The sequence below is a fragment of the Salmo trutta genome, chromosome 2 (assembly GCF_901001165.1).
Source record: "Salmo trutta chromosome 2, fSalTru1.1, whole genome shotgun sequence".
Lineage (NCBI taxonomy): Eukaryota > Metazoa > Chordata > Actinopteri > Salmoniformes > Salmonidae > Salmo > Salmo trutta.
The window spans coordinates 70,993,780-71,009,003 of NC_042958.1; the positions used below are offsets into that span (position 1 = coordinate 70,993,780).

At 43.7% G+C, this 15,224-nt stretch overlaps 1 protein-coding gene across 4 annotated transcripts in view; it reads left to right on the forward strand.

Moving 5' to 3' along the window:
- LOC115162382 (double C2-like domain-containing protein alpha) overlaps positions 1-15,224 on the forward strand; it is a 70,535-nt gene that overhangs the window by 14,223 nt on the left and 41,088 nt on the right. For 3 of the 4 annotated variants that reach the window (XM_029713630.1, XM_029713649.1, XM_029713658.1), the window contains exon 2: positions 14,687-15,042. In XM_029713630.1, the coding sequence (XP_029569490.1) occupies positions 14,691-15,042 (352 nt within the window). In that variant the 5' untranslated portion in view covers positions 14,687-14,690. Of the gene's footprint in view, positions 1-10,697; positions 10,758-14,686; positions 15,043-15,224 lie in introns of all 4 variants that reach the window. The other variant, XM_029713638.1, reaches the window with a different exon arrangement.

Below are 15,224 nucleotides of genomic sequence, written 5' to 3' on the forward strand. Positions count from 1 at the left end.
TTCACATGGTTTAAGAATAGGTAAAGACACATTCCCATGACGACAATATCATTCTGTTCTCCTCTCTTGCTGATATTCTGCAGAGCAACAGAGACATGTAAAAAACAAGTCTGACCTCTCCCCTCTCTGGGCCCCAAGTGTCTGAGCCCCAGCTAAGGGAAACGTGCAACTGAAACATACCAGAGTCCAAAGGACACTTTCTAATGACAAGTATCTCACATAAGCATATTATACTAATAAAACATCTTAATTATCTATGTTACCCAACTAATTCTGATTCATCCACGACAATATAATATTTTTGCTCTGTCGCTATGCACACTCACAGGGCCCTACACACTCACGCACACTGACACTCCAACACACACAAACACTCACTTCATAATTTGCTCACACATATGATATGCACATACATTTATACTGACTCTACACACACGCACACCCACTCACAAACAATCATCATACACTGAGTGTACAAAACATTAAGAACATCTTCCTAATATTGAATTGCAACCCCATGTTGACGCCAAAGCGTCCCACAGTTGTCAATTTGGCTGGTTGTCCTTTGGGTGGTGGACCATTCTTGATACACACGGGAAACTGTTGAGTGTGAAAAACACAGCAGTGTTGCCGTTCTTGACACAAACTGGTGCACCTGGCACCTACTACCATACCCCGTTCAAAGGCACTTCACCCTCTGAATGGCACACATACACAATCCATGTCTCAATTGTTTCAAGGCTTAAAAATCCTTCTTTAACCTGTCTCCTCCCCTTCATCTACACTGATTGAAGTGGATTTAACAGGTGACATCAGTAAGGAGTCATGATTTTTGCCTGAACACAGGGCATGGGTGTCTGTGGAGGCTGTTGATATCCCACTGGGCACAGCACATCGTTTCTGTCTATGTCATGTTTTGTACGCTCAGTGTAGGTTGTAATCGACCAAAAATATCAACCAAATATTTATCCACACTGAAACAATGTGGTGTGCCCAGTGGGACATCACCAGCCACCACAGACACCCGTGCTCTGTGTTCAGACAATGTCTGAGTCCCAAATGGTACCCTATTCCCTATAGTGCACTATTTTTGACCAGAGCCCAGACAATGGAAACGTCCCAAATGTCACCGTATTCCCTATATAGCGCAATACTTTTGACCAGAGCCCAATGTAGTGAATAGGGTGCCATCTGAGATGAAACCAATATGAACCACTCAGTACAAGAACCACTGAGACATCTACAGCCACAATGAAGAATTGTCGTCCTCCATAAAGCAGACGTTTTGATAATTAGCCAACTCTTCAATAAGCTTGGTGAGGCAGTGTGCTGCATGTTAAGATAATGTGCATGTTTGAAGTGGCTCCCGGTCTGACACTGCTATCAGACCGGGATAATGAGGATTGGAGTTAGGGCGTTTTAGTTCCCCGGCCTTACTGTCTTCAGACCAGTAATTTGTTTCTCTGATATGCTGATGGTTTTATTCCGAATCAGTCCAATGACTTAGACTTTTATTCAGGATGAAATTTTAAGGGAGCAATTATATACTTTTTTTTTTGGGGGGGGAGATAAGAAAATGAATAAGTTAAAGCATAATTCTAAATATAAGGGCTCTATTTTAACAAACCTAACACAATGGCAAATCTAAGGTTGTTATATATTTTTTTGCTATGTTCAAAGCCATTTATGAGAACAGTAGCTGGCGGAAGCGCAAAGGGTCTCGATTTTGATGAATAAACAAGTTGTAGGTGTGAAGAGGGCTTGGCCATGGCTTAACACTGCATACGTTTGTCTCAAGTTGTGTAGGTTAAACCTTTACTTAACTGGGCAAGTCAGTTAACAACAAATTCTAATTTACAATGACGGCCTACCAAAAGGCAAAAGGCCTCCTGCAGGGACGGGGGGATCTTTTTTTTTTTTTTTAAACACACATCACGATAAGAGAGACACCACAACACTACCATCAAGAGAGACCTAAGACAACAACATAGCATGGCAGCAACACATGAGAACACAGCATGGTAGCAACACAACATGACAACAGCATGGTAAGCAACACAACATGGCAGCAGCACAACATGGTAGCAGCACAAAACACGGTACAAACATTATTGGGCACAGACAACATCACAAAGGGCAAGAAGGTAGAGACGCGAAACAGCCACAAGTGTCAGTAAGAGTGTCCAGGATTGCGTCTTTGAATGAAGAGTTGGAGATAAAACTGTCCAGTTTGAGTGTTTTTTGCAGCTTGTTCCAGTCGCTAGCTGCAGCGAACTGAAAAGAGGAGCGACCCAGGTTAATTTGGATTGATACTACAGTTTGTTAAATAGCATAGGCTAAAGTAACCAGTGATAGCAACAGTAAAACATTTAAATAAAAATAAAAAACAACATCCGGTGAAATTGCAGAGCGCCAAATTCAAAATACAATAAACGCAATATTAAACATTAATGATAATACAAGTGTCATACATGACTCTTTAGCTTAGAATCTTGGCAATCTAACCGCATCGTCGGATTTCAAAAAGGCTTTACCACGAAAGCACAGCATTCGATTATCCTGAGGTCAGCGCCCCACAACAGCATATTATCCAAACAAGCACATGTCACAAAATCCCAAATAGCGACAAAATAAGTCACTTACCTTTGAAGATCTTCCTCTAATCGCAATTACAAGAGTCCCAGGAACACAATGAATGGTCGTTTTGTTCGATAAGTTCCTTCTTTATATCCCAAATAGTCCGTTTAGTAGGCGTCATTGAGTTCAGTAATCCACCCGTTCAGAATGCAGACATGGGAGTTCCAAAAGTTACCAGTAAAGTTTGTCCAAACAAATAAAACTATGTTTCTAATTCATTATTAGGTACTCTAATATCTAAATACACGATAATATTTCATACGGAGCAAACTATTTTCAATAGGAAAGGAAAAGAGCACAGCACGCTCCCTCGGTCACGTGCGCAATGAGACTAGCTTTGCCATAGAGCTCCCTGAGGATAAACAACTATTCCTCATTGGTTTTTCTTAAAACAAGCCTGAAACCATGTATAAAGACTGTTGACATCTAGTTGAAGCCATAGGAACTGCAATTTGGGAGGCGGAAGTCTTTGTTTTCAATAGCTTAACCTTTGAATTGGCTGGCAGGTCAACAGAAAAAAAATGTGTCCTCGGGTTTTTACCTGCCAAATCAGTTCTGTTATACTCACAGACATAATTTTAACAGTTTTAGAAAAGTTCGAGTGTTTTCAATCCAATACTACCATGCATATGCATATCCTAGCTTCTGGGCCTGAGTAGCAGGTAGTTTACTTTGGGCACCTCAGTCATCCAAACTTCCGAATACTGCCCCCTATCCCTAACAAGTTTTATCCAAACTATTGTCCCCGGCCACCTTGCCCTGTTTATAAGCAGCATCTCTTACAAGGCTGCTATCAATCCACGGTTTTTGATTCAGGAGCATTTTGAAAGACAACATCGGTATCACGTCTATGTATTTTTTGATGCGGTGATTGAGTCGGAGTATCCATTGATGTTATCTCCAGAGACGACCCGGAATATACAGTGCATTCTGAAAAGTTTTCAGACCCCTTGACTTTTTCCACATTTTGTTACGTTACAGCCTTATTCTAAAGTGGATAAAATAAATAAAAATGTCCTCATGAAAAAGCGAAAACAGGTTTTTGAATTTTGTGAAAATGTATTACAAATAAAAACCAGAAATTCCTTATTTACATAAGTATTCTGACCGTTTACTATGAGACTCAAAATTGAGTTCAGGTGCATCCTGTTTCCATTGATCATCCTTGATATTTCTACAACTTGATTGGAGTCCACCTGTGGTGAATTCAATTGATTGGACATGATTTGGAAAGGCACACTCCTGTCTATACAAGGTCCCACAGTTGACAGTGCATGTCAGAGCAAAAACAAGCCATGAGGTCGAAGGAATTGTCTGTAGAGCTCCGAAACAGGATTGTTATCGAGGCACAGATCTGGGGAAGGGTACCAAAACATTTCTGCAGCATTGAAGGTCCCCAAAAACACAGTGGCCTTCATCATTCTTAAATGGAAGAAGTTTGGAACCACCAACACTCTCCTAGAGCTGGCCACCTGGCCAATCTGAGCAATTGGGGGAGAAGGGCCTTGGTCAGGGAGGTGACCAAGAACCCGATGGTTACTCTGACAGAGTTCCTCTGTGGAGATGGGAGAACCTTCCAGAAGGACAACCATTGCTGCAGCACTCCACCAAACAGGCCTTTATGGGAGAGTGGCCAGACGGAAGGCACTCCTCAGTAAAAGGCACATGACAGCTCGCTTGTAGTTTGCCAAAAGGCACCTAAACTCTCAGACCATGAGAAGCAAAGATTCTCTGGTCTGATGAAACCAAGATTAAACTTTTTGGCCTGAATGCCAAGCGTCATGTCCGGTGGAAACCTGGCACCATCCCTATGGTGAATCATGGTGGTGGTGGCAGCATCATGCTATGGGGATATTTTTCAGTGGCAGGGACTGGATCGAGGGAAAGATGAACGGAGCAAACTACAGAGATCCTTGAGCGTTCAGAACCTCAGACTGGGGGCGAAGGTTCACCTTCCAACAGGACAACGCCCCTAAGCACACAGCCAACGCAGGAGTAGCTTCGGAACAAGTCTCTGAATATCCTTGAGTGGCCCAGCCAGAGCACGGACTTGAACCTGATATAACATCTCTGGAGAGACCTGAAAATAGCTGTGCACATCCAACCAGACAGAGCTTGAGAGGATCTCTAGAAAATAATGGGAGAAACTCCCCAAATACACTTGTGCCAAGCTTGCCAAGCTTCTGTTTTTTTATAAATTTGCTAAACTTTCTAACAAAATCAGTTTCTCTTTGTCGTTATTGGGTATTGTGTGTAGATAGATGTATTTATTTTTTAATCCATTTTAGAATAAGGCTGTAACGTAACAAAACATGGAAAAGTGAAGGGGTCTGAATACCTTCCGAATGCACTGTATGTATGGCGTGCGCCAAGTTAATAAATGTCAATATCTGTGACAGTGTCTAGTCTTGAAATATTTAGAGTAAAATTTACACAACAGTTATAAATGAGGCCCCAGGGCATAACCTAGCGAGCCTGATCGCAGTTTTCAACATTCCATTTCACTTCACATTTTATGATATCTGAATTGAAATAGGAAGGTGAATGCATCAATCAGGTTGGTTCCACTAGGCTAATCATAACCACCATTGATAATGTAATCAATTGTCACGTCTTCTCCTGCTCCCCCGCTCCGGCGCTCAACGTCACCGGTCTACTAACCACCGGTCCTAGCAACCCATCATTACGCACACCTGGCAACCAGCATTACGCACACCTGCGCCCCATCATGAGCCACACCTGGACTTCTTCACTACCTGATTACTTCCCCTTTATCTAGCACTCTTTTTTTTATCACCCATTAGGTAGTATTGTTTCCTGCTTTCATGTTTAGACACTACTCCTGTTTTTGTATTCACTCCATGTTCGTTCCTATTAAACTGTATCTGCTTCCTGACTCCCTGCGTCTCCATTACACAATACGACCTCACAGAATGGAAGTTGCAGCCAATCGAGACCTCTCCCAGATGGTCTGCGAACAAGGGGACCTACTTCGCCAACACCATGACCAGCTGGCGCAAATGGGGACGGCTATGGATCAGGTCATCTGCTTTCTTCAAGGTCTAGATCTTCCTCAAAGGACGTTACCCCAACAAGCGGAGGATCTTCTACCATGAGTCGACCCAGCACCCCAGCCCAGTCTGTCAAGGTCAGCGATGCCTGTTTGTCCTTTCCGAACAAATATGACGAGACATCCAAATTCCGGGACTTCCTCCTCCAGTGCTCCCTCTATTTTTCTCATCAAACGGGAGTCCCCACCACCGAGAGGTCCAAGGTTATCATGGTTATTTCCCTGCTGACCGGGCAGGAGTTGCAGTGGGCTGCGGCCATCTGGGAGAGAGGGGAGGAGGAGCTGGGTTCCTATGGGAGGTTCATGGCTCTGTTCATAGGAGTCTTCGATCATCCACCGGAGGGCAGAGAGGGGAGTGAGCGCCTACTCCAACTACAGCAGGAGGACCAGACCGCTGTGGAAGTACGCCCTCATCTTCCGTACAGTGGCAGCATCCAGCGGAAGAAATGAGCCGGTGCTGCGCACTTTATTCAGAAGAGGATTGCGCAAGGAGGTACAGATGGAGTTGGCATCCCGAGACGACACCCTCTCATTGGACTCACTCATCACAATGGCCATCCGTCTGTATAATCTCCTTCGGGAGCGTCAGCACTCCCATTGCCTCTCTCCCTCCTTCATTGACCAATCTGAGTCAGAGTCTGAACCCATGGAGGTAGAGGCCACACGCCTCTCCACAGCTGGGCAACGCCATCGGAGATAGCTGGGGCTCTGTCCCTACTGTGGTCAAGAAGGGCACCAGCTTCAACAGTGTCTTCTACGTCCCAAACCCCGGGAGCCACTAGAACAGATTGACGGCCCTGTGATCATCCGTCTCCTGGGGTAGGTGTGAGTATTCCATCATCATCAGTCTCCACCAAAGCCTTTTTAGTACCGATTTCACTAGCTGGCTGTCCCTTGTGTGTTTCCTACAGCTCTAGTGCACTTTTGTGCCACAGGGAATTTATTGACCAGGCCCTTGCCTCCTCCCTGAACATAACATCATACCCGCTCTCCTCTTTTTCTGATTCATGCGCTGGATAACCGACCACTGGGATATGGGACAATCACACACATCACAGCACCACTCACCATCACCGTGGGACCCCTGCACCAAGAAAACTGCTTTCCCTTACCCTGTGGTTCCACGTCGGTTGAGAGTCCTGTAGTTGCCCTCCAGGGCCGACATGCTAGAGGTTTACCAGGATCGCCAAGTGTCGGCTGGAGTGATGTAAAGCTCGCTGGAAATGCTTTCTCTGGAGTGATGAATCACGCTTCACCATCTGGCAGTCCGACAGATAAATCTGGGTTTGGCTGATGCCAGGAGAACGCTACCTGCCTCAATGCATAGTGTCAACTGTAAAGTTTGGTGCAGGAGGAATAATGGTCTGGGGATTTTTTTCTGGCTAAGCTCCTTAGTTCCAGTGAAGGAAAATCTTAACGCTACAGCGTACAATGACATTCTAGACGATTCTTTGCTTCCAACTTTGTGGCAACAGTTCGGAGAAGGCCCATCCTGTTTCAGCAAGACATTACCCCCGTGCACAAAGCGAGGTCCATACAGAAATGGTTTGTGGAGATTGGTGTGGAAGAACTTGACTGGCCTGCACAGAGCCCTGACCTCAACCCCATTAAACACCTTTGGGATGAATCGGAATGCCGACTGCAAGCCAGGCCTAATCGCCCAACATCAGTGCCCGACCGCACTAATGCTCTTGTGGCTGACTGGAAGCAAGTCCCCAGCGCAATGTTTCAACATCTAGTAGAAAGCCTTCCCAGAAGATTGGAGGCTGTTATAGCAGCATAGTGGTGGCCAACTCCATATTAATGCCCATGATTTTGGAATTAAATGTTTGACGAGCAGGTGTACACATTTGGTCTTGTAATGTAGGTGTCACGTAAACCACACTTTGTATTCAGGACAAAAAGTTAATTGCTTTGATGCATTTTTTGCAGTTGTACTTTAGTGCCTTGTTGCAAACAAGATGCAAGTTTTGGAATATTTTTATTCTGTACAGACGTCCTCCCTAGTATTTTGGAGTAACTGCAATATTGTTGATCCATCCTCAGTTTTGTGGGTCAATATCAATAATGTACCAGTGCTTCCTGATACTGTCCTTAAATGCCTTCCCCAATGGTGAGTATTGGGTAAAGCATGATGGGACATGTTCTGATTTTTCTTTGACTTTTGGTTGAAGGCTTTCCAACTGTGTTAAACCTTCAAAAAGACAAACAAGCGGAAAACATTTAAGCGTGATACTGTGGACTACAAGGAGCAGAAGGTATATTTTTGGAGGGATGGCCGGAGACAGCCAATTGGCACTCCCCCACGAGCAAGCTGGAAGGGTTTACGCCAGCCCAGCCATAATCCTAGAGGGCCACTAATGAGGCAATCAACCACCTCCCTCACATCTGACTCCAGTGACCAATCCAGAGCCAGAACATCTTTATTTTGGGAATCCCGATGGACGACGTCATCGAATCGGCCATCATCACGACCACCGCCCACCCTGCGTCCCCGCAAGAAATGCAGAAGAGGACTACGTACAAAGACGGTAACACCCGAAATCCCTACCCCACACACGGAGCAAGACACACACCTGTTGGACAGGTTTATTACCGTATCTGATACATGTTCATCTGCCCTAGGTAAGGGATCATTTTCCCAACATCTCAGGCCAAGGACTTTGATACAGTTATAGACTTTCAAAAGTTTCCGCAGTTTGAGATTGACCGAGTTTTTTTGGTAATGGGGTTCCTCCCTATGCACCTGCCAATGTTAATCTATTGAACTATATTAGTAACCAGACAGGAAACGGTGCTAATGTTTTTCCCATTGATAACCTGAATGACAATGAACCTGACTCTCGCCCTGATGACAAGGGAAAATACATATTTTAAGAGGAAAGTCGCATTTTTACCACCTAAAAGAAAACCCTCTTGAAACATATTGCCGCCTAGATGAGAAAGATGTACATCATCTCCTGGCTAAATAAAAAAGGTATTCCACAATATGTCCAAAGCAGAGAAAGAATCTCTTATGGTACTGAAAAATAACTCCAGTATCATTATAAAACCGGTCAACAAAGGAGGTGCAATAGTGATACTAAATGCAGAAGACTATGAAAAGGAAATTCTGGGACAATTTAGTGATGATGAATTTTACAAAAAACTCAAAGGACCCAACTAATCAATTCAAGTCTCTGACAAAATGTTTGAATGAAGGAGAAATTACAAAGACCGAATATGAGTTTATGAAAGTTGACTGCCCAACCACACCTGTCTTAATACGCTCTACCCAAAATTCACAAGGGCATGACACCACCTATACCATTGTGAGTAGTAATGGATCTCTGACAGAGAATACCTCTACCTTTATAGACCATTTTGTGAAACCCTGGGCAATCTCCCTCCTCACATCTACTAGAGACTATTGATTTTATACATTTTTGGAAATCTGTGGACCATATGTGGACCATAAATTCCATTCTGTGTACTTTTGATGTTACCAGTCTATATACTAACATCCCCCATCAGGGCGGCCTAGAGGCCCTCAAGTTCTACCTCAATGAACGTCCCCCTAATGCTCTACCCAGCACCAATTGGATTGTGGACTTGGCTGAACTGGTACTAGCCTCCAACTATTTTCTTTTCAGGGGAGACTTTTTCCTCCAGACCAAAGGGACAGTGATGGGGAGCACTATGGCTCCTAATTATGCTCTCCTATATCTAGGAATGCTTGAAAAACAGGTGGTGCTGAATCCAGACCCTTTTCTCTCCAATATTCTCCTAATTCAGAGATATTTGGATGACATTTGTGATCTATACAGGCACCCAGGAAGAACTTTTGGAATTCTCAGATGCAGACCACATCGAATAAACAATAGTTTAATATCCCAACAGGAGCAGGCAATAGACAGGTCAAGGGTCAGTAAACCAGAGGTGGGGCAACAGTACTTGGCGGTAGGCAGACTCAGCGTCAGACAGAGGTCGGTAATCCAGAGGTGGGCAATGGTACAGGTCGGCAGGCAGGCAGGCTCAGGGGCAGTCAGAGTGGTCAGGCAGGCAGGCAGGCTCAGAGTCAGGACAGGCAAGGGTCAAAACCAGGAGGGCGAGAAAAGAGAAACTGGAAAAAGCAGGCGCTGAGACACAAACCGCTGGTTGGCTTGAACAAACAATACGAACTGGCAACAGACTAGCAGAGAACACAGGTCTAAATGCACAGGGGATAATGGGGAAGATGGGCGACACCTGGAGGCGGGTGGAGATAATCACAAAGACAGGTGAAACAGATCAGGGTGTGACACTTACCTAAACACTATGAATGAACACCTTCACGTCACCATTAACTATGACCAATCACAAATTAGTTTTCTTGATGTGATGGTTATTAAGGACAAAACCTCCCTCTCTACAGATCTCTATAGGAAATCTACGGACAGGAATACCCTCCTAAGAGGTGACAGCTTTCATCCACGTCCACTTATTAAAAGTCTCCCTATAAGTCAATTCAGTCGTATCAGATTAATATGCAGACCACGGACCTCACACAAACATGCCAATGATTGTTTTGAAGGTTTAACACAGTTGGAAAAACTTCAACCAAAAGTCAAAGAAAAATAAGAACATGTCCAATCATGCTTTACCCAATACTCACCATTGGGGAAGGCATTTAAGGACAGTATCAGGAAGCACTGGTACATTATTGATACTGACCCTCAATTGAAAGCCATTTTTAAATATCCCCCATGCATGGGTTTTAAAAGACCCCCAAACGTGAGAGATGTTGTTGTTAAATCTGATTACCCACCAGAGAAAAGGGAAACTTTTTTAGACAAGGTTCCGGAGGGCAATTACAAATGTGGCCAATGTACTCAACACAGCTTTACGTACAAATGCAACTAATTTACCCACCCCCGCACAGGACAAAGATTTAAGATCAAGGGCCTGATTACCTGCATGTCCACCAATGTTATTTACATGTTGAAATGTCCTTGTGGTCTGTCTTACATAGGGAAAACCTGTAGAAGCCTTAAGACACGGATCAGTGAGCGCCGCAGCAATATACGGACAGGTGAGACAACAAATCCGGTTGCTTCTCATTTTGTACAAGCTGGACATCCTATTAGTTCTCTGAGATAAATTGGAATAGAAATGGTCAAGATGTCACACAGGGGAGGGGACATTGAGAGGAAACTTCTTCAAAGGGAGTCTTTCTGGATCCACAGGCTGAACACACTGTCTCCTCTTGGCCTTAATGAGGAGTTTGACTTGGAAATGTTTCTATAGTTTAATACGTCTAAATAGTTTTTTTTTTAATCCAAATTGAATATTGTATGTATATTACTGTAAATATTGATCACATTCCCTGTGTATGATCATATATGTTGATACATTGAATGTTAATATTGTGAAAATATTCAAAAAAATAATGTACCTCCTTTTTGTAAATAATGTACCTCCCTCCTACACAGTTGAGGTCGGATGTTTACATACACCTTAACCAAATACATTTAAACTAGGTTTTTCACAACTCCTGACATTTAATCCCAGTAAAAATTCCCTGTCTTAGGTCAGTTAGGATCACCACTTTATTTTAAGAATGTGAAATGTCAGAATAATAGTAGAGAGAATGATTTATTTCAGCTTTTATTTCTTTCATCACATTCCCAGTGGGTCAGAAGTTTACATACACTCAATTAGTATTTCGTAGCATTGCCTTTAAATTGTTGAACTTGGGTCAAACGTTTCGGGTAGCCTTCCACAAGCTTCCCACAATAAGTTGGGTGAATTTTGGCCCATTCCTCCTGACAGAGCTGGTGTAACTGAGTAAGGTTTGTAGGCCTCCTTGCTCGCACATGCTTTTTCAGTTCTGCCCTCATATTTTCTATAGGATTGAGGTCAGGGCTTTGTGATGGCCACTCCAATACCTTGACTTTGTTGTCCTTAAGCCATTTTGCCACAACTTTGGAAGTATGCATGGGGTCATTGTTCATTTGGAAGACCCATTTGCGACCAAGCTTGAACTTCCTGTCTGATGTCTTGAGATGTTGCTTCAATATATCCACATCATTTTCCTACCTCATGATGCCATCTATTTTGTGAAGTGCACCAGTCCCTCCTGCAGCAAAGCACCCCCACAACATGATGCTGCCACCCCCTTGCTTCATGGTTAGGATGGTGTTCTTCAGCTTGCAAGCCTCCTGATTTTTCTTCCAAACATAATGATGGTCATTATGGCCAAACAGTTCTATTTTTATTTCGTCAGACCAGAGGACATTTCTCCAAAAAGTACGATCTTTGTCCCCATGTGCAGTTGCAAACCGTAGTCTGGCTTTTTTATGGAGGTTTTGGAGCAGTGGCTTCTTCCTTGCCGAGCGACCTTTCAGGTTATGTCGATGTAGGACATATTTTTACTGTGGATATAGATGCTTTTGTACCTGTTTCCTCCAGCATCTTCACAAGGTCCTTTGCTGTTGTTCTGGGATTGATTTGCACTTTTCGCACCAAAGTACGTTAATCTCTAGGAGACAGAATGCGTCTCCTTCCTGAGCGGTTGTCACGACACCTACAGAAGGTGGCGCCCCTCCTCGCCCGGGCGGCGGTCGTCGTCGCCGGCCTACTAGCTGCCACCGATTTATGTTTCACGTTCTGTTAGTTAGGCCTAGGTTAGTTACGCACCTGTTTTGTGTTAGTTGTTAGTGGGGAAGGGTATTTAGGCTAGCTAGTTAGGTTTGTTCGTTGTCAGGGTTGATTGTTGGTTATGAAGTTCTGTGTTTTTCCCTCTTGGAGTTACGTTGTATTGTTTTTGGGCTGCGTCCCTGGTGAACGTTCTTTTAAGGGTGGTGCCTTTATTTTTGCACACCCTGCACTCCGTTCTTTGCATATTTTTCCGTGTGAATATTTTATTAAACTTTATTCCCGGAATCATCTGTCTCCTGCGCCTGACTCCAGCTCTCCTGATTCCTCAAGCCACCCGTTGTGACAGCGGTATGACAGCTGCGTGGTCCCATGGTGTTTATACTTGTGTACTATTGTTTATACAGATGAACGTGGTACCTTCAGGCGTTTGGAAATTGCTCCCAAGGATGAACCAGACATGTGGAGGTCTACAATTTTTTTCTGAGGTTTTGGCTGATTTCTATTAATTTTCCCATGATCTCAAGCAAAGAGGCACTGACTTTGAAGGTAGGCCTTGAAATACATCCACAGGTACACCTCCAATTCACTCAAATGATGTCAATTAGCCTATCAGAAGCTTCTAAAGCCATTACATCATTTTCTGGAATTTTCCAAGCTGTTTAAAGGCACAGTCAACTTATTGTATGTAAACTTCTGACCCACTGGAATTGTGATACAGTGAATTATAAGTGAAATAATCTGTCTGTAAACAATTGTTGGAAAAATTACTTGTGTCATGCACAAAGTAGATGTCCTAACCGACTTGCCAAAACTATAGTTTGCTAACAAGAAATTTGTGGAGTGGTTGAAAAACGAGTTTTAATGACTCCAACCTAAGTGTATGTAAACTTCCGACTTCAACTGTATATAGGACCTTCCACCCCCACCGGGAATATGGATGCCTGATGAAGACCTAAGGGTGGAAACGTTGTTAATAAATATCACCTGGGAGCATGAGCGGCTGTGTTTTCCTTTCTGTTTTCCATGAGTTTGCCCTCAACTCCAGCTCCTGCGGAAAGTACCTGGATGTGCGTATGTTCTTATTAAATACACTTTGGATGGTGTATCAATACACCCAGTCACTGCAAAGATACAGGCGTCCTTCCTAACTCAGTTGCCGGAGAGGAAGGAAACCGCCAGAGATTTCACTGTGAGGCCAATGGTGATTTTAAACAGTTAGAGTTGAATGCCTGTGATAGGAAAAAACTGAGGATGGATCCACAACTTTGTACTTACTCCACAATACTAACCTAATTGACTGAGTGAAAAGAAGGAAGCCTGTACAAATCACAATTATTCCACAACATGCATCCTGTTTGTAACAAGGCACTAAAGTAATACTACACATTTTTTTGCAAAACAATAAACATTTTGTCCTGAATACAAAGTGTTATATTTGGGGCAAATCGAATACAACACATTACTGAGTGCCACTCTCCATATTTTCAGGCATAGTGGTGGCTGCATCATGTTATGGGTATGCTTGTAATCGTTTTTCAGGATAAAAAAGAAACGGAATGGATTTGAGCAGGGGCAAAATCCTAGAGGAAAATCTGGTTCAGTCTGCTTTCCACCAGACAATGGAGGATTAGTTCACCTTTCAGCAGGACAATAATCTAAAACACCAAATCTACACTGGAGTTGCTTACCAAGAAGACAGTGATTGTTCCTGAGTGGCCAAGTTACAGTTTTGACCTAAATCTGCTTGAAATCTATGGCAAGACCTGAAAATGGTTGTCTACCATTGATCAACAACCAAATTTGGCAGAGCTTGAAGAATTTTTAAAAGAATAATGAGCAAATGTTGTACAATCCAAGTGTAGAAAGCTCTAAGACTCACTGCTGTAATCACCGCCAAAAGTTATTCTAACATGTATTGACTCATGAATGCTTATCTAACATGAATACTTATCTAATGAAGATATACTATATAGGTGTTTTATTGTTCATATATTTTTTTACAAATGTTAATGTTGTTAGTGTTTTGTGTAGATCGTATACAAAAAATGACAATTAAATCCATTTTAATCCAAGATAAACAGCCCTTAGCTGATTGAGAGGGTTGCTGTCCACCTGTAGTCTTCCCAGAGGAAGATTGGCCGTTTTTAGTATAAACGTTTCTGTCCAGATTTTGTGGAAACTTACACTGAATTACTTGATACATACGACCCCGGGACTGAGTTGGAAAACACAAAGTGGTTAGACGGAAAAAGGATCAGATGTCATCAGACTCAAAGTACCACAACTGAATATATCCTCAAGGTCAATACCATGATTTGTGTCTATTTCCTGACTATAACAACTGTTTCTTTCCCCCTCCAGCCCTATGACTGTGCGAAAGGGAAACAAGCGCCTGACCATCTCCATCCAGGAACACATGGCCATTGATGTCTGTCCCGGGCCAATCCGCCCCATACGACAGATCTCTGCCTACTTTCCCCGCCTCTCGCCCACTTCCTCCGTCTCTGAGTTGAATCCAGCCAACCCATCTGGGTTTCCCTCCACGCTCAGTCCCAGCAGCGGAGGAGGGGCAGTAGGGGGAGGAGGAGGGGGCGGCGGTGGTCTGTTGTCCCCACTGTTGGCAGGGGCAACAGGAGACGGCGAAGGGGGCACGTTGTCGGCCATGAGTAGCATGGACGCATCAATCGAGATTGACAGCTGTGACAGCGATGACAGCAGTGAGTGGAAGGGTTATGGAGTGGAGTATCAGAGTGGAGCAACAGGGTAGAGTAACGCAGTAGATACCCAGGGTGGAGTAAGTGGGTCGCACAGGGTGGAGTAACATGGTGGCGTAACGGAGTAACAAGGATAAAGTATCAGGGTGTAAAAAAGTGAAGTAACGTGGTTGAGTAATGAAGTG